Raw genomic sequence first — 20,928 nt, forward strand, 5'->3', positions numbered from 1 at the left:
AACAGACCGTCGGGGATGGGAAGGTATATTGGCTTGCAAAACACATGCCCTTGAAAAACATATGACCAGCCCCATATGGGATATGTACTGTATATTACTATGTGTGATCTGCCCCCTTTTCCCAACTTGATGGGCTCTTGTTTTTGCTTGACCTTATAGATGTATTAAAATTATACTTAAATCCCTAAATAAAATGTTTTACTTTGTAGCTTACTATTCTTTAGATGTAGTTGCTGCATTTATTTTCTTTTTCAAGCGTTTTCCGTTTTTTTTTTCACCAATTCCTGTCAACGCTAGTTTCTCCTTTCCTTTTTCGGAAGGAGCCATGATTGTTGCACAGGCTGGTCTTCCATCATGTCTGTTTTTGTTCACCTCTGAGTAATTGGGGAATAGTCGTTTACAAAATAGAGATCTTGATATCTTTTTAAATCATGGTGCGAGAATGAGACAGTGACAAGGACACTGCAATTCTGGCAAGAACAGGTATTTTCTGTATGTAGTACTACCCCCTCATGAGCCCAGGAGCCACTGGATTTTTTGGGGGTCCTTCTGCCCAGCAGTAACATGCCCTGTCCTGGACCCCCGCAAACATCAATGCACCTAAACTGTGGAATGGGCTAAACAAGCAAAAGCTTTGAAAGGGAAGTTGGGTTAGAACAATAATAAATGTAAACACAAGCAACTCTCCTAACTGGGTAAATGCAAGCATAATATGCAGGTGACCACAGTGGAGAATGACCCATGTATAAATCAAAAGGCCCTGCCTAAGCCAAAGGTCAGTGGAATGTGAACAATAAGGACCTTTTAATTCTCTTGGTAGAGCACTCACTCTCAGCTGAGTATATTTCTAATCCACTGTGAGAAATTGAACATAGCAGTGCCTTCTTCAAATTCTGCTGACTGTAGCAACACACAGAGGCGTCACGAGCCGGGTGCGGGGGGGGCGGGCCGCACCCGGGTGTCCGCCGGGTGGAGGGTGACACCGCTCTCTGCCTCTCTATTCTCTTACTGTGCGGGCCGCCGCCGCCGCCGCCGGGCCGGCATCGCATCGCCGCTGCCTCATACTAGTACAGAGAGAGAGACGTACTGTGTCAGACAGTGAGTGTGTCACTCAGTCTGCTGCCAGCCAGTGCCTGGGCTGGACTTCTTTGCTCCGCCTCCTCTGGGCCGGGCCGCGCGCCCTGAGCCTCCCCTCCCTCCCTCACTCTCTGCCCTCACGTTCAGGCAGAGCGGGCGGGGGCGGAGCCAGTTGCGGTGACGTCAACGCTAGGAGAGGAGGTGAGTGTCATGTGCCGCGGGCGGCCAGGCCGGGTGATGTGAACTTAGTGCAATTTAATAATTGATCTGGTGGCACTGCCTGGTGCAATTAATTGTCAGTCAGTGTCTGTCCCTAATGCACAGGCAGGCTAGCACAGTGACAGACTCTGACTCAGTAACCACTCAGCAAAAAACTCTTCTATCTGCATTGCATGCAGGCTGCAGCCCTACTTTTGGCAATGGTCTCTCCACTCCCCAGAAGTCCAGCCTGGACTTGGCCCACCAAAGACAGATTTTCAGTGGGCTCTGCTGCTCTGCACACAGCTCTCTCCACTCCATCCAGCAATGTAGTCAAGTCCCATGTAGTGGTTGCAGCCTGCAGTCCTTTCTCTTGTCAAGAGCAGTTTCACTTTCACAGAGTACAGCTGCCAATGCAGCCAGTTGCAGTCCTCCTTCATCCCTGGTCTCCCCCAAAATGCTTGTTGCTCCTCCTCTGTTGGAGAAGCTTTCCAGTTCAGCACTGTCTCCACTGCAAAAAGAGAGTAACAAACTGCAACAAGGGGGAAACAGAGCAGGCTAAATATATATATATATATATATATATATATATATATATATATATATATATATCTACAGTCTATAAAGTAGTCCAAACAAAAAACACATCAACCAGTCTGGCAGGCTCTCAGGGCTCTTTCACACGGTCCGCCTCCGTAGGCGGATCCGTGCTGCTCAGCGAGGATCGATCCGCCGATCCCCGCTGAGCCGGCGGATGACGGCTCCGTCTCCGCTTGCAGTGCAGAGAGGGAGGTGTCACAGCTCACGCTGCTCTCTATGGTGGATCGGATGAGAGTGGACCGCCTCTCTGCAATCTTCCGATCCGATCCCTGAACGGATGGAAAAATAGGGTTTCCATCCGTCCGGATTTCACGGACAGGATCGGATGTGGATGGCAGCGGGTGTCAGCGGAGGTGTCTCCGCTGACACCTGCTGCCCCATAGAGATGCATGGAGGATCCGATCAGATCCGCCTAAAAAACTGACAGGCGGATCTGATCGGACCGCCCGTGTGAAAGAGCCCTCACTCTCTCAAGAGACAGTGTCAGTCATGTGAAGTAACTGTATTCCATTACATTTAGTGTTATATGGGAGATATGATTTACGAGTTACATTAGTTAAAAAAAAACACATTATTAAAAGGGGTTGGGGTGACACCATGAGTTACCGCACCGGGTGACACCAACCCTAGTGACGCCACTGGCAACACAGCAGCCAATACACACAAATTAGTGGCCTATAGGCCTCTCAGCACCACACTGACACTTTGAAGAAGTCCTGGGTACAGTCCGTTCCTTGGTGAATGCTCCTAAAAGCAGGATGGATGCAGATGAAGAGGTAAGCTCTTGCCGTCTAGAGACTGACTGCAAAGATCTACATTGGCAAAGCAATATACAGTTAACAGAATAGCTTACAGTCCATGACACAGTAGCAACCTTCATGCAGCAACAGTTCAGCACATGGCCCAGGGCTCTCAGCACCCTTAGCCAAGACACAGCAGCTTGAATGCAGCTCTCTTTTTCTCCTGCATGGGGCTCTGTTACCTCTGCCCAGCACAGGACACACTCAGCGGCAAGTTTCTTTGGAGTTCTAACACACTCTGCCAATGGCTCCTGCGGCTCTCAGTGTCCTGTGAGAGAAGGCAGTGAAGAGAGAAGTGCTGGATCATGAGATGAGTTAGGTAAGTATTGGGGGGGGGGGGGGAGACAAGTGGGGAAATGTTTTTACCCTAAAGTGCTACCCCTGAGAGGGCTGACATCTTCCCCCAACCCTTATTCCGGTTTCGTGGGTTTCGGCAAGAAGCTCTGATGGTCCAGCACGGTATTCCGGACCTTCAGAGCACATGCGGCAGTGATGCCAGCAGCTGCATGCAGGGTGAATAGCTCCTAAACTGTGCACGTTTAGGAGATATTCATTTTATCTACTGGTAAGCCTTATTATAGGCTTACCTGTAGGTAAAAATAACAAAGCGGCTTTACTGGCGCTTTAAACATGCGCTGTTTAGGGGAGATTTACTTGTGTAGCAGCCAGGGACATCACTGCTGCATGCGCTCTGAAGGAACGGCATATCTGTGTTGTTCCTTCAGAGCTCTGCGCCATAAACAGTGACTCTCGCAATCATGCATGGTAGTGACGTCATCACGGCTCGACCATTTAAAGTACCGGAGCCCACAAACCCGGAAGACCGGGTGAAGATGAAAGCCCTGTCATCGGTGACCGCGCACCACTGGAGGGCTTTGTTTTAAGATAAGTTTCACAAAATTTGCAAGTACGCGATGCATAAAAGCTGTCCCCCTCAAAATAACTCAACACACAGCTATTAATATCTAAACCGCTGGCAACAAAAGTGAGTACACCCCTAAGTAAAAATGTCCAAATTGGGCCCAAAGTGTCAATATTTTGTGTAGCCACCATTTTTTTCCAGCATTTGGGGCCCAATCAGCCATTTTAACTCCCCGGGGTCATGTGACTCGTTAGTGTTACAAGGTCTCAGGTGTGAATGTGGAGCAGGTGTGTTAAATTTGGTGTTATTGCTCTCTCTCATACTGGTCACTGGAAGTTCAACATGACACCTCATGGCAAAGAACTCTCTGAGGATCTGAAAAAAAGAATTGTTGCTCTACATAATGATGCCCTAGGCCAGTGATGGCTAACCTTGGCACCCCAGATGTTTTGGAACTATATGTCCCATGATGCTCTACTACACTGCAGAGTTCATGAGCATCATGGGAAATGTAGTTCCAAAACATCTGGGGTGCCAAGGTTCGCCATCACTGCCCTAGGCAATAAGAATATTGCCAAGACCCTGAAACTGAGCTTAAGCACAGTGGCCAAGAACATACAGCATTTTAACAGGACAGGTTCCACTCAGAATAGGCTTCGCCATGGTCAACCAAAGAAGTTGAGTGCACATGCTCAGCGTCATATCCAGAAGCTGTCTTTGAGAAAATAGACGTATGAGTGCTGCCAGCATTGCTGCAGAGGTTGAAGGGGAGGGGGTTAACCTGTCAGTGCTCAGACCATACACCGCACACTGCATCAAATTGGTCTGCATGGCTGTCGTCTCAGAAGGAAGCAACTTCTAAAGATGATACACAAGAAAGCCTGCAATCAGTTTGCTCAAGACAAGCAGACTAATGACAAGGATTACTTGAACCATGTTCTGTGGTCTGAGGAGACCAAGATAAATTTATTTGGTTCAGAAGGTGTGAAGCGTGTGTGGCGACAACCAGGTGAGGAGTACAAAGACAAGTGTGTCTTACCTACAGTCAAGCATGGTGGTTTGAGTGTCATGGCCTGGGGCTGCATGAGTTCTGCTGGCACAGGGGAGCTACAGTTCATTGAGGGAACCATGAATGTCAATATTTACTGTGACATACTTAAGCAGAGCATGATCCCCTCCCTTCGGCGACTGGGTCGCAGGGCCGTTTTCCAACATGATAATGACCCCAAACACACCTCCAAGGCGACCACCACCTTGTTATAGAAGCTGAGGGTAAAGGTGAGGGACTGTGTTGAGTTATTTTGAAGTGACATCAAATTTACACTGTTATACAAGCTGTACACTTACTACTTTACATTCTAGCAAAGTATAATTTCTTCAGTGTTGTCACATGAAAAGATATAATAAAATATTTACAAAAATGTTAGGGGTGTACTCACTTTTGTGAGATACTGTAACTTGGTTGATTACCATGTGTCCCAGACTTCGTGACACAGTGGGACTAGATTAAATATTAGCATAGGATTGTTTCGCACCTTCCATCCTGTCCAGGGGTGGACATACAGGGGTCGCCATGGCGACCGGGCCCCATGCTGCAGGGGGCCCGAGAGGGCCCCCTGTAGGTATAGAAAGGATGAGCGGCAAGCGCAGCTGAGACCGGAGCTCCCCGATCCTCATCGAGTTACACACAGGGCAGCTATTGCCAGCTTGTCTCTCTCCCCAGCTGCGGCTGCCTGCGTGGTGAGAGCAGAGACGAGCACTGAACCCGCCCCTCCCCCTTCCTGTGTGTTTCCTGTACAGCACACAGAGGAGAGGAGGCGGGACCAGCTCTCTCCACTCTGCAGAGTTTGCAACAGCGCCGATCTGAGGTCAGTGATATGTATAACTAATAATACTAACTTGCAAGGGGGGGTGGAGGTGTATGGTGCTAGGGGGTGAAGACGGAGGGGGGGGGGGTGTATGTAAAACTCCTACCACGCTAGGGGGTGAAGATGGAGGGGGGGTGTATGGAGATGGAGGGGTGTATGTAAAACTCCTACCACCCCACCCCACCCCCTGTCATCTTCATCCCCACTGTCCTCTTCCTACCACCCCACCCCCTGTCATCTTCATCCCCACTGTCCTCTTCCTACCATCCCATCCCTGTCATCTTCATCCCCACTGTCCTCTTCCTACCATCCAATCCCTGTCATCTTCATCCCCACTGTCCTCTTCCTACCATCCCATCCCTGTCATCTTCATCCCCACTGTCCTCTTCCTACCATCCAATCCCTGTCATCTTCATCCCCACTGTCCTCTTCCTACCATCCCATCCCTGTCATCTTCATCCCCACTGTCCTCTTCCTACCATCCAATCCCTGTCATCTTCATCCCCACTGTCCTCTTCCTGCCATCCCACCCCTGTCATCTTCATTCCCAATGTCCTCTTCCTACCATCCCATCCCTGTCATCTTCATCCCCAATGTCCTCTTCCTACCATCCCATCCCTGTCATCTTCATCCCCACTGTCCTCTTCCTACCATCCCATCCCTGTCATCTTCATCCCCACTGTCCTCTTCCTACCATCCCATCCCTGTCATCTTCATCCCCGCTGTCCTCTTCCTACCAACCCATCCCTGTCATCTTCATCCCCGCTGTCCTCTTCCTACCATCCCATCCCTGTCATCTTCATCCCCGCTGTCCTCTTCCTACCATCCCATCCCTGTCATCTTCATCCCCGCTGTCCTCTTCCTACTATCCCACCCCTGTCATCTTCATCCCCACTGTCCTCTTCCTACCATCCCATCCCTGTCATCTTCATCCCCGCTGTCCTCTTCCAACCATCCCATCCCTGTCATCTTCATCCCCACTGTCCTCTTCCTACCATCCCATCCCTGTCATCTTCATCCCCGCTGTCCTCTTCCTACTATCCCACCCCTGTCATCTTCATCCCCACTGTCCTCTTCCTACCATCCCATCCCTGTCATCTTCATCCCCGCTGTCCTCTTCCAACCATCCCATCCCTGTCATCTTCATCCCCACTGTCCTCTTCCTACCATCCCATCCCTGTCATCTTCATCCCCACTGTCCTCTTCCTACCATCCCATCCCTGTCATCTTCATCCCCACTGTCCTCTTCCTACCATCCCATCCCTGTCATCTTCATCCCCACTGTCCTCTTCCTACCATCCCACCCCTGTCATCTTCATCCCCACTGTCCTCTTCCTACCATCCCATCCCTGTCATCTTCATCCCCACTGTCCTCTTCCTACCATCCAATCCCTGTCATCTTCATCCCCAATGTCCTCTTCCTACCATCCCACCCCCTGTCATCTTCATCCCCAATGTCCTCTTCCTACCATCCCATCCCTGTCATCTTCATCCCCACTGTCCTCTTCCTACCATCCCACCCCTGTCATCTTCATTCCCAATGTCCTCTTCCTACCATCCCATCCCTGTCATCTTCATCCCCACTGTCCTCTTCCTACCATCCCATCCCTGTCATCTTCATCCCCACTGTCCTCTTCCTACCATCCCATCCCTGTCATCTTCATCCCCACTGTCCTCTTCCTACCATCCCATCCCTGTCATCTTCATCCCCACTGTCCTCTTCCTACCAACCCATCCCTGTCATCTTCATCCCCGCTGTCCTCTTCCTACCATCCCATCCCTGTCATCTTCATCCCCGCTGTCCTCTTCCTACCATCCCATCCCTGTCATCTTCATCCCCGCTGTCCTCTTCCTACTATCCCACCCCTGTCATCTTCATCCCCGCTGTCCTCTTCCAACCATCCCATCCCTGTCATCTTCATCCCCACTGTCCTCTTCCTACCATCCCATCCCTGTCATCTTCATCCCCACTGTCCTCTTCCTACCATCCCATCCCTGTCATCTTCATCCCCACTGTCCTCTTCCTACCATCCAATCCCTGTCATCTTCATCCCCAATGTCCTCTTCCTACCATCCCACCCCCTGTCATCTTCATCCCCAATGTCCTCTTCCTACCATCCCATCCCTGTCATCTTCATCCCCACTGTCCTCTTCCTGCCATCCCACCCCTGTCATCTTCATTCCCAATGTCCTCTTCCTACCATCCCATCCCTGTCATCTTCATCCCCACTGTCCTCTTCCTACCATCCCATCCCTGTCATCTTCATCCCCACTGTCCTCTTCCTACCATCCCATCCCTGTCATCTTCATCCCCGCTGTCCTCTTCCTACCAACCCATCCCTGTCATCTTCATCCCCGCTGTCCTCTTCCTACCATCCCATCCCTGTCATCTTCATCCCCGCTGTCCTCTTCCTACCATCCCATCCCTGTCATCTTCATCCCCGCTGTCCTCTTCCTACTATCCCACCCCTGTCATCTTCATCCCCGCTGTCCTCTTCCAACCATCCCATCCCTGTCATCTTCATCCCCGCTGTCCTCTTCCTACCATCCCATCCCTGTCATCTTCATCCCCACTGTCCTCTTCCTACCATCCCATCCCTGTCATCTTCATCCCCACTGTCCTCTTCCTACCATCCCATCCCTGTCATCTTCATCCCCGCTGTCCTCTTCCTACCATCCCATCCCTGTCATCTTCATCCCCGCTGTCCTCTTCCTACCATCCCATCCCTGTCATCTTCATCCCCGCTGTCCTCTTCCTACTATCCCACCCCTGTCATCTTCATCCCCACTGTCCTCTTCCTACCATCCCATCCCTGTCATCTTCATCCCCACTGTCCTCTTCCTACCATCCCATCCCTGTCATCTTCATCCCCACTGTCCTCTTCCTACCATCCCACCCCTGTCATCTTCATCCCCACTGTCCTCTTCCTACCATCCCATCCCTGTCATCTTCATCCCCACTGTCCTCTTCCTACCATCCAATCCCTGTCATCTTCATCCCCAATGTCCTCTTCCTACCATCCCACCCCCTGTCATCTTCATCCCCAATGTCCTCTTCCTACCATCCCATCCCTGTCATCTTCATCCCCACTGTCCTCTTCCTACCATCCCACCCCTGTCATCTTCATTCCCAATGTCCTCTTCCTACCATCCCATCCCTGTCATCTTCATCCCCACTGTCCTCTTCCTACCATCCCATCCCTGTCATCTTCATCCCCACTGTCCTCTTCCTACCATCCCATCCCTGTCATCTTCATCCCCACTGTCCTCTTCCTACCAACCCATCCCTGTCATCTTCATCCCCGCTGTCCTCTTCCTACCATCCCATCCCTGTCATCTTCATCCCCGCTGTCCTCTTCCTACCATCCCATCCCTGTCATCTTCATCCCCGCTGTCCTCTTCCTACTATCCCACCCCTGTCATCTTCATCCCCGCTGTCCTCTTCCAACCATCCCATCCCTGTCATCTTCATCCCCGCTGTCCTCTTCCTACCATCCCATCCCTGTCATCTTCATCCCCACTGTCCTCTTCCTACCATCCCATCCCTGTCATCTTCATCCCCACTGTCCTCTTCCTACCATCCCATCCCTGTCATCTTCATCCCCACTGTCCTCTTCCTACCATCCCATCCCTGTCATCTTCATCCCCACTGTCCTCTTCCTACCATCCCATCCCTGTCATCTTCATCCCCACTGTCCTCTTCCTACCATCCCATCCCTGTCATCTTCATCCCCACTGTCCTCTTCCTACCATCCCACCCCTGTCATCTTCATCCCCACTGTCCTCTTCCTACCATCCCATCCCTGTCATCTTCATCCCCACTGTCCTCTTCCTACCATCCCATCCCTGTCATCTTCATCCCCACTGTCCTCTTCCTACCATCCCATCCCCTGTCATCTTCATCCCCACTGTCCTCTTCCTACCATCCCATCCCCTGTCATCTTCATCCCCACTGTCCTCTTCCTACCATCCCATCCCTGTCATCTTCATCCCCACTGTCCTCTTCCTACCATCCCATCCCTGTCATCTTCATCCCCACTGTCCTCTTCCTACCATCCCATCCCTGTCATCTTCATCCCCACTGTCCTCTTCCTACCATCCCACCCCTGTCATCTTCATCCCCACTGTCCTCTTCCTACCATCCCATCCCTGTCATCTTCATCCCCACTGTCCTCTTCCTACCATCCCATCCCTGTCATCTTCATCCCCACTGTCCTCTTCCTACCATCCCATCCCTGTCATCTTCATCCCCACTGTCCTCTTCCTACCATCCCATCCCTGTCATCTTCATCCCCACTGTCCTCTTCCTAACATCCCATCCCTGTCATCTTCATCCCCACTGTCCTCTTCCTACCATCCCATCCCTGTCATCTTCATCCCCACTGTCCTCTTCCTACCATCCCATCCCTGTCATCTTCATCCCCACTGTCCTCTTCCTACCATCCCATCCCTGTCATCTTCATCCCCAATGTCCTCTTCCTACCATCCCATCCCTGTCATCTTCATCCCCACTGTCCTCTTCCTACCATCCCACCCCTGTCATCTTCATCCCCACTGTCCTCTTCCTACCATCCCACCCCTGTCATCTTCATCCCCAATGTCCTCTTCCTACCATCCCATCCCTGTCATCTTCATCCCCACTGTCCTCTTCCTACCATCCCACCCGTCATCTTCATCCCCAATGTCCTCTTCCTACCATCCCACCCCCTGTCATCTTCATCCCCACTGTCCTCTTCCTACCATCCCACCCCTGTCATCTTCATCCCCAATGTCCTCTTCCTACCATCCCACCCCCTGTCATCTTCATCCCCACTGTCCTCTTCCTACCATCCCATCCCTGTCATCTTCATCCCAGCTGTCCTCTTCCTACCATCCCATCCCTGTCATCTTCATCCCCACTGTCCTCTTCCTACCATCCCACCCCTGTCATCTTCATCCCCACTGTCCTCTTCCTACCATCCATATTGTAAAAAAAAAAAAAAAAAAAAATGAATAGAGCAAATGCTAGAAAAATGTAATTAAAATAAAAAACTACTGACACCAATGGCAGAACTACCACACAAACATTGCACTTGCGACCGGCCCTGGCGTTTCGCCACCAGGCTGGGAGGGAAGGGCCCTGTCCGGGGGGCCCTTTATGGTTTCTTGCATCGGGGCCCTGGAGGTTCTAGTTACTCCACTGATCCTGTTCTTGGACAGTTAACATGTACCTTGACACAGTTCATTGTGATTGAATTAAGGTGATTGACTTTAACATGGCTAAAAATACTGGTGTACAGTATATTCAGAAAACAAATTGAACCAAAGAAGCTGCTTGGATGAGCAGCAAAATGTCTTCAACATTACAGCACAAGGTTCAGTTCAATGTAAATGACGACTATCCGTCAAGTATTTAGTGGTTAGCCTTGGGTTCCGCTTAAAGCCATGGCCATGAAATGTATCACCTATTATGGGAAAATTTCTATAAATCAGCTTCACTAGGTCTAAGCATATTTCTGTAACTTTAGCAGAGATTTGTCTTACATATTATATAAACAGCGTGATGTGTTTTCATACAGTATGTATGGACAACCGCCAATTGGCATTATATATGTTTTTTAATGTTCCATAATGTCAGTCAAGTCTTTAGTGCAGAACATGCAAACTATTTATTAAATTGTTACTAATTTTGTGTAATTTAGAGGGGCCGGAAACTCCAGACGGATGTATTTGAATTTCTTCCTGGCGCTTTTCAAACTGCTTCAATGATTGCCAGAAGTCCAGGAACATGGCTTTTGCACTGCCATGTGGATGACCATCTATTAGGTGGAATGGTAACTGTGTACACCGTGCTGAAGAGTAAGTAGAATATACCCAGTGAAGAGTCATGCAAAAAAAAAAATTTTTTTGTTTTCTTCTATGTGATAAAATACAAGAATTGTGACCTGTGCAACTCAAAATGTATTGTGTAGGTCATTATATAAATCAAGCATAGTGATTTATCCAGTAGTGGTCGACTTACTAAATAAAGAAGGCCCTAAGTGCCACCCTTGACTTTACAGGACTGCAGAGAATACAGATCTCTTTATTAAATAGAAAACTACTCCCGAGGTTGACAATATCCATGGCATCAAATATAATGCCTTCCAACATCCAGTTAGGCTAGATACAGGGATCCTTAAACTACGGCCCTCCAGCTGTTGCGGAACTACACAGCCCATGAGGCATTATTAAACTCTGACATTCACAGCCATGACTAGGCATGATGGGAATTGTAGTTCCTTAACAACTGGAGGGCCATAGTTTGAAGACCCCTGGGCTAGAACCTGTGCACACCTTTCAGAGCATGAAGCAAGCCGCTCTGAGCATCTCATCCAAACAATCTGAATAGACAGCTCACTTTCTGTCGCCACTAAGCCACACCTGGATGTGTTCAGTCATAGGAAACTTTGTCAAGGGGATTCCTTTATATCTTCGAGGAATATGTGTGGAGGCGAGAGCACATTTCTGATTTATTTTTCCAAACAACTGCTTGTTAGAAGGGTCATATATTTCTATTGCATTTGCACAGAATTTGTGAGAGTAGTATAATGCAGCCTAGTTACAACAATGGTGTCAGAAACAGTGAGATTGCAGCAATTTGAAAGATATACTGGGTAGTATGTATATTCCATGATGGCAGACTATACAGAAGACGTAGTGACTGATCGGTGCAGCCTATTGCTGGCCATACACTATACGAAAAATCGTTCAAACTCAACTTCAAAAAATGAAGACTCGGGCATGAGAGCAGATGATAGTGCCATCCTGTAATGACTGATACATCGTTCAATGGACATAAAAAAAGAACAAAAAAAAGATTAATTTAGCATATATCTAGTGCAAACTGTTTGGATGAGAAACACATTAACCTTTCAATTTATCATTCGTTCAGCAGAAAATTTCCAAACTTTTTTGTTGGCTCAAAAACGTCACAACTGATTACTGCTTTGTGCCCATTAACTGGCTGAAAAACGAACAAACTGTCCAAAGGACAGAATTTCAGCCGATTTTTCGTATAGTGTATGGCCACCATAAGATCTGTTGGCCTGTTCTGGCATTGGTCTGGGTGTGACCACTGTGGCAAGTTTCCAAATTCAAGGTCCTAGTGTGACACCATACAAATAGCAAATTTAAAATGTAAAAATGTATAACTGCTGACTCTGTGGTGTGAACGTTTCAGCAGCTGATTGATAGAAAAATCTTTCATTGAAAGTCTTGATCCAGCAGGGGAAAGATGTCATATTACAAACCTAAGCTGAACTCAGCATGTACAGGTATAGCCACTAAAGGGGCCTCATACTTTGCTGCTTAGTGGTCACTTTCAGTGAGCAGCTACATCCATTAATCAGTAAATAAAATGACTTTGTTTCCCCCAATGAATGATTGAAGAAATGACTGTTGCCAGAGTATGAAAGGAAAAGGTAAGAATGTGTAAACAAAATTAAATAAAACCAAAATAACCAGCAGAAACCATTTTGTTTAATCAATTTTCTTTCGCTGGCCTGATTTTTGGCTCTAGTAGTGCTTATAATGTGGTACATTTTAGCAATTCTGGCAGTGCAAATACTGGAGTACCATGAGGCATGTTTTCTCCAACACCAACTACTAGCTGCTGGAGCCCAGGGGATACACAATAAATACCAAAGAGTTGCATGGAGCTCCCAGGCTGTAGCCCAAGGTAGTTGGGGTTTCCTTTTTTCCCAGCCTTTCTTGTTATTTGACTTCTTTTAGACAAGGTCATAAGCAGCATAAAATAACCATATCCATTTTTTTTTTTTGTTTTATAATTTCAGTATATTTTACTGTTCTATATTAGAAAACATCCAAGAACAGTAAAAAAAAAAAAAACAAAAAAAAAAAAAAACACATGCAAAACTTACAGTCTCCCATACAGTGTACAGTCATTTAATTGACTTTCTATTTTGTTAAAGTGGTTGTAAAGGCTCAAGGTTTTTTTTTTTTTTTACCTTCATGCATTCTATGTATGAAGGTCTCTTCTGTATACAGCGGCCCTCCCAATGTTTACCTGACCCCCCATCCCGATTCAACAATGTGCACAAGAGCAACAGCTCTCCCGAGTCTCTTCCTCCTCTTTGGCTGAGACAGGAGCAGGAGCCATCAGCTCCTGCGTCTGCACCACAGGGGACCCAAGAAGAGGAGGATCGAGGCTGCTTTGTGCAAAACCACTGCACAGAGCAAGTAAGACAGGTTTCTTATTTTTTTAGGGAAAAAAATCTGCCTTTAATATCACTTTAATTGATAAAAACAAACTGAAAGTATTCCTAATTTACAGCATTTTTTCACACCTGCCAAAAACGTTTGCATAGTAGTGTATATACCAACTATGAATGTGTAATATACTTAAAACACTTTTCTCTATCGCTCATTGACAGACGTAGTCCTCGGTGATACAGCACCTTCGGGTTATGTTGCCTCCACAGGAGTAGGACTAGACAGGAAATAAAATGCTCTGGCCACACCCTAGGGGCAGTCCCAGAGGGTATATCCTCTCTCTCTCTGCCTCAGCAAATCAGTTTTTTTCTGTCTAGTCAGGAGTAAGGACCTAGATACCTTGCTGGGATCTTCGGTCCTGGGAGGATTTTTTTCTTAGAAAAGATTTTTTAGACAGCTTTTTTTCTCCAGTGTTCCTGTGAGATCTTCAAGCAAGAAAGCTGAACTGGGCGACGGGCGGGATGTTGAGATCCAGTGGTCACCCCAGTTCAGCCTACGAGCGCGTGCAGGCCATAGCTCCGCGCTGGGTCGGCCGCGACATTGTCCCACTGGGGGGACTGACCCTGCGAGTTAAACGTCTCGCTGAAACGCCAAAGACCATGAGTCACGGCGTCCGTATTGGTCGACAGCCCTCCAACTTCGGTGGAGAGGGGTACTGTCAGGAATGGCGCCCGCCTGGTTCCGGTATGGTGAGTAGTATGTTCCCCTTTTCCCCCTGACGGGTCTTGTGGTGAACGCGGGCCCCTCTCTGTAATGGTAAGGATGGGTTCCCCTCTATCCTATAACATGTCACAGATCCCCCTAATTGAGTGTGATTTTTGTGTACAAAAAGCCTGCAGGCTTGGTTTGGGAGCTGACAATCTAATTACAAAGTATGTTTAAATGATTGTAATATGTGGCAGCACTGGAAGCTTACTGTGTTACAAGAAGTATCCTACCTGTCAGAAGTCACAGGACAGGGATGCGGCTTGCCAGGTCATTCCTCCAGCTGAAGCAGGTCTCCCGACGGCCATGCGGTTCCGCCAGGGTTCGGTACCGCCGGTCAAGCTGATCTCCATAAGAGAAAGGTTTTGCGATGCCTAGTTACTGCAGGACGCCGCTATGCTGTGCAAACCGCCGTAGATCGCACAAGGCCGCCATTTTGGCATAGCCTCGTGTCTGCAGCATGGGGGCGGCCATGTTTGAGGTGACTCTAACACATCGTGGAGCTAGGGGAGGCGCTGGAAGGCGTGCAGAGGGGCGGAGCCGCCTCCTTTCTTCCTGGGCAGCCAGCCAAAAGACTTCCTGTTTGTGGACACAGCGCTGTAACCTGTTGCAAGTGAACTCTGAGCATCAAGTGGTGAGCCTGGGGGTCTATCTCTCTCTCTCGCTCGATAGGGATCCCTAGCAGGTAACACTGAGGGGCTTTTGTGGCGCTTGGGGTCTGAAAAAAAAAAGAAAAAAAAAAAAAGTTTTTTATTTAAGTTGGATTGAAGTTTCCGGGTAGTTACTGGAATAATCATGGACCCTGCCACACAGGTACCCCCACCCGTTTCCCTCGAGGGGGCCTCGGGACACGCCGGTGCACAGAGCATGGATGCATTTACAGCAGTTTTGGAGTCTATGGTGGCTCGGGTGGAGGCGGCCTGTCAGGGACGGGGATCAAGAAAGCGACCCCCGCCTACCCCTATAATATCTGACACCTCTGACTCAGATTCAGAGATGGTCACTGCAGCTGCAGGTCCCTCTGCAAGGGCTGTTATCTCAGGTAAAGCTCCCTCAGACAGTGAGGAGGACGTGCATTCTTCCGCCATAATTCAGGAAGAAGCATTGGTGGACGCACTAGTTGTGGCGGTGCGGGAAACCTTAAGACTTGAGGTTTTACCGGCAGAGGCAACTGAAACAGAGATTCCCTTTGGTACTAACAAGCCCATCAAAACAGTGAAGGTTTTTCCTGTACCCAAGTGTTTTGGTAATAAAATTAAAGGAGAATGGGAGCATTCTAAACGTACCTTTACTATTTCCAAGCGTATTGCTAGACGCTATCCGTTTGAGGAATCCCTCATTAAAAATGGACGGTACCACCAGTGGTGGATCCACCTATTTCCAGGCTGAATAAAGCCACGGTTATCCCAGTGGAGGACACTTCGTCCTTTAAGGATCCGGTGGATCGGAAGATGGAAGCAGAGTCCCGCACTATCTTCTCTCTGATAGGGTCAGCATTTAGACCAGTAATTGTTATTGGTCTAGTTTCCCAGACACTTACGGAATGGGCGAGATTGGTACGCCAAGACCTTAGGGGAAAAGATATTCCCCAGGAAACATCTGATTTGATGGAACAGATTACACAAGGGCTACAGTTTATCTGTGACGCAGCCTTGGACACTACTCCCCTATTAGGGCATGCATCTATGTCAGCGGTAATCCTCAGACGTGTGCTGTGGTTAAAATGCTGGTCAGCTGACCTAGGTTCCAAAAAGACCTTGACGAATCTCCCTTTTCAGGGGAATCGCCTATTTGGGGCCACCCTAGATTAAATCATTAAAGATGCCACTGGGGGCAAGAGCACTTTCTTGCCACAGGCTGCTAAAGCTAAGGGACCTCGCAACAAGCGAGGACCTTTCTTTACCGCCCATAAAGGGTTCGCACGCCCGACTGGAACAAGCGGGAAAGGCAAGACTCCTCCAGGAGGGTTCAAGAAAGGCTGGTCGGACAAACAGAGGACCGACTCAGCCAAACCCGAAGCAAAGGATTACACAGCCTGAAGGTGCGCCCCCACCCGGCTTGAGGGTGGGGGGACGTTTTCACCGGTATTCAGGACATTAGATCGAGCTTCGACTACTACTACCGGTGCGATTCTTCCCTTCCAACATTTAAGTACTACAGGGAGCGGTAGTCACCGTTCCCTGAACAGATCTTTTACTTTACCTTTTCCTAAGATTAGTCTCAATTCCCCACAGGAATCGGATCTGGTTGACCAGACAGACCAAGAAGCCTCTAGCCGGGTGACTTCGGTCCCTGAGATTCAACCAGGAGAGATCACCGTTCCTGATAGGAATCAGGTGTCGGATAAATGTGTGGGAATAGAGAACGACCAGACTTTCTCGGATGGTCGGGGCCAGATAGCTCTAGGGACGCCTGGTTCAGATCCCGTCAGTGCCAGTGGTCCTAGAAATTCTAGGCTGGCCTCGCCAAGCCGGCCTGGCCGACTTGGACTTGCTAGTCGCGGACGTTCCGTGGGAACTGCGTCTCAGGGAGTGTCTGCGGTCTCGAGGACCAATCTACCATTGTGCTTTACAGTCGCTGGGTTTAATGGCCTGGCCATTGAGACCCAAGTACTGAAGGACAGAGGGTTGTCAGCTTCAGTCATTCCTACCCTTATTAAAGCAAGGAAAGCGACTTCCAGCAGAGTCTATTATCACACATGGAAGACTTATATCGCGTGGTGCGAATCTTTAGGATTTCCTCCACGTACCTATTCGGTGACTCGAATATTGGCCTTTCTGCAGAAAGGGGTTGAGCAGAAGCTAGCCTTGAGCACCATCAAGGGTCAAGTTTCAGCATTAGCAATCTTCTTTCAGAAACCTTTAGCTACCAAGTCCTTGGTGCGGAATTTCATCCAGGGGGTGCGGCACCTGGCTCCACCAGTCCGCGCGCCCTTACCGCCCTGGGATCTTAATTTGGTTTTGTCGGTTCTACAGAAACCTCCTTTTGAAAACATCAGGGAGATTCCCTTGCTTACATTATCCCAGAAGGTGGCCTTCTTGGTGGCTATCACTTCTGCACACAGGGTGTCAGAACTGGCTGCTTTATCATGCCAGTCCCCATACTTAGTGATTCATAGGGATAAGGTAGTGCTTCATCCTAAGCCATTCTTTCTTCCAAAGGTGGTTTCAGATTTTCATCTGAATGAAGATATTGTACTACCTTCCTTGTGTCCTCAGCCCAATCATCATCGGGAACATGCGTTGCATTCCTTGGATGTGGTTCGGGCAATCAGGGTATACCTGAAAGCTACGGAATCGTTCCGTAAGACGGATTCACTTTTTGTGATCACGGATGGCCCCAGAAAGGGGTTGCCTGCATCTGCCGCGACTATTGCCAAATGGATTAGACAGACGGTGGTACAGGCTTATTCTATTAAGGGTCAGAGTCCTCCGTTCCCTGTTAGGGCGCACTCCACTCGAGCGCTCAGTACTTCCTGGGCCTTTCGCCATCAGGCATCAGTGGTCCAGGTATGTAAGGCGGCCACCTGGTCGTCGGTACATACCTTTACAAAATTTTATAAAATTGATGTGATGGCATCGGCGGATGCCTCATTTGGCCGCAAGGTTTTGCAGGCCGCTATTTGAGGAGACCGGTGGTCTACCTCGAGGGTTTTTTTCTGTTTGAAAATTTTTTTGTTGAGTCTCATCATTAAGGATGAGCATTGTAAACTTCTAGTTGGCACCGGTTGGGCCTTCTAGATTGGATTTGATTTCCATTTTCCCACCCCTCATTTGTGATACTGCTCTGGGACTTCGTCTGTCAATGAGCGATAGAGAAAAATGGATACTGCTCTGGGACTACGTCTGTCAATGAGCGATAGAGAAAAATGGATTTTTGTAAAATCTTACCGTAAAATCCTTTTCTCTTAGCTCATTGACAGACGTAGTACCCGCCCCTCTGTTTTTTTGAGTTGGGTTGGGTTAAATTCTCTAAAGACTGCTTTTATGACATAACTGATTTGCTGAGGCAGAGAGAGAGAGGATATACCCTCTGGGACTGCCCCTAGGGTGTGGCCAGAGCATTTTATTTCCTGTCTAGTCCTACTCCTGTGGAGGCAACATAACCCGAAGGTGCTGTATCACCGAGGACTACGTCTGTCAATGAGCTAAGAGAAAAGGATTTTACGGTAAGATTTTACAAAAATCCATTTTTTCATGAACCCTGTATAGTATTAATATGCATATATTTGTTTACAGAGTGATGGAAAATGAAACTCCAAATCATCCAGGAACAAAGGACCCGGAGCTGCTTTTATTGGTCAATCGCGCTTTTAAATCATTATCATAAGATTAAACTGTTGATTTGAGCCAGAAGCTTGCAACTAATTATTGATTTAAAACACAAAGACTTTTATCGCTGCCAAGCCTATGTTGAGAAATATCTGAAACCTGTCAGCAATAATACAGCACTCAGACTCTATCCAATTCTGTTGAAAGAGCAAGTATTTGCCTCCTTCTCAAGTCTTTTCTTGGGTGCATTTTTTCTTGGGCGCATTTTAGCGTATATGCGTTTGTGTTCACTTTCACGCAAACCTATTCTTGTTCTGCACAATACAGGCATACCCCACTTTAAGTACACTCGCGAGTAAGGACACAGCTTGTTCGGCTTGGCATGACACTACTCCCGGTTTTTAGCATTGGCGTCTATAGGAAATCTTGGTCAGCTTGACATGGCACTGCTCCCAAACCATAAGTGACAGGGATACCAAACTTAGGGAGCACCGAGAGGGGACCCAGGACTACAACATATCATGTTTGTGGCTGACCAGCTTGCCTAGGTAATCTACTATGTCATAGTCCTGGATCCCCTTAACATGCTCCCCAAGCTTGGTGTCCTTGTCACATGGTTTGGGAGCAATGCCATGTCAAGCTGACCAAGATTTCCTATGGAGCTAGTGTATTTACATGCATTGAGAAATGAAAAAAGGTATTGCTTCACTTTAAGTACATTTTCGTTTTACATACATGCTCTGGTCCCATTGTGTACTTAAAAGTGGGGTATGCCTGTATGTAAATGGACACGAGGCATAATATACTGACCAAAAAAGCAGATTTTTGTTTTTCTTTTTCTACTGAAGAATGCACAGCGCTTGTTTACGCATCTGTGTGCATAGGCACATTACAATTAATGAGCTCAGTAAAAAAAAAAAAAAAAAGCTGTACTGAGCTTTTTGAGGCTGCAGTGTGCAAGAGGCCTTAGTCTTTCCCTTCACACCAGATTTTGTAGGTTTCTGGTTGACTTTATTCACTTTTTTATATGCTTCCTGGTATCCAACTACCGGAGTTCAAATCCTGAAGCGGAGTATTGTTCCCCTACTTCTTCACTACTGGTCAGTGAAGCAACATTAAACAGCGATAGGAAAATAGTAAAAAAAAAAACATATATAGGCAGCGCTAGCAGGTAAAATCTATAAATACATGCTAAATGATTAAAATTAATATAATGTGATGAAAATTGTACTAAAATTGAGTGTATATAATTCAGTGAATATATAAATTCATAAATACATAAATACACAAAGATGTCTTTGATAACGCCCACAAGGCGGGCGAAACGCGTCAACGCACTTCCGGGCAGCGGTACTCTACAGCGTCATTTCCTGTGAACTACCGTGAACCGCACGCCGGCAGCGGACACGGAAGAGAAGGACTTCACTGTATATGCCAATCAATGCCTAACTATATTTTACCTTTGTGAGTACCATTATTTCTTAATACTTTTAATAAATACATTACGGGCTTCACGATGTCTGGCTTCTTTCCTTCCTTCTGAGTACACCATTGGGGAGAGAGTGGAGAGGAGCTAGTAAGGAGCCCATAGTAAAGGATTGCAGCCATCCATCCATCCGGGCAAGGGAAACCTTAAGTCTCCGTGGGGCTGCTCTTACTTCCTAAACGGAGTATCACACATATTCAAGGCTCATTTACATCCCAAATTCGGTGAGTGCATCCCCATAGGGGGATTTTCTTTGAAGAGCACTTGGGCACTTTATTTGGATTTTGAGCACCTTTTGGCACCATAAACTTCTTTGGAAGAATATAAGTTTGGACTGCACCTTAAATATATCTTGCACTTTATTCTTTTACATTTCTGGACATTGGATCATATTTATTGTTACAATTTATGAATTTCTGATTTGTGTATACTCTTAACTATATTCACTGTTGCATTTTATGTATTTATGAATTTATATAGTCACTGAATTATATACACTAAATTTTTAGTACAATTTTCATCACATTATATTAATTTTAATCATTTAGCACGTATTTATAGATTTTACCTGCTAGCGCTGCCTATATATGTTTTTTAGTTTTTCCCGGTCTTTTACTTGGTGAGCAGCAGCTTCAGGATAGATATATATATATATATATAATTTTTTACAAATTCACTATTATTTATTCATCACAGCGCGGGTATTAATCTATTGTTGTACAGATAGGAAAATAGTGTGATACGAGAAAAAAAAAGCCAAAGCTGCACTCCAGGAATTGAAATTGCATCAGTTAGAACTCCAGGGTTT

General features: G+C 47.4%; 1 protein-coding gene across 1 annotated transcript in view; it reads left to right on the forward strand.

Annotated features, from left to right (window-relative positions):
* Positions 1-18,805, forward strand: part of LOC309551190 (ceruloplasmin-like) — a 192,301-nt gene extending 173,496 nt beyond the window's left edge. Inside the window, exons 18-19 of the mRNA XM_082251689.1 lie at positions 11,087-11,243; positions 18,602-18,805. Coding sequence (XP_082107815.1) covers positions 11,087-11,243; positions 18,602-18,606 — 162 coding nt within the window. The 3' untranslated portion in view covers positions 18,607-18,805. The remainder of the gene's footprint in view (positions 1-11,086; positions 11,244-18,601) is intronic.
* Positions 18,806-20,928: the final 2,123 nt, after the last annotated feature.

Source organism: Pelophylax lessonae (genome assembly GCF_965119305.1).
Source record: "Pelophylax lessonae genome assembly, chromosome: 3".
Classification (NCBI taxonomy): Eukaryota; Metazoa; Chordata; class Amphibia; order Anura; family Ranidae; genus Pelophylax; species Pelophylax lessonae.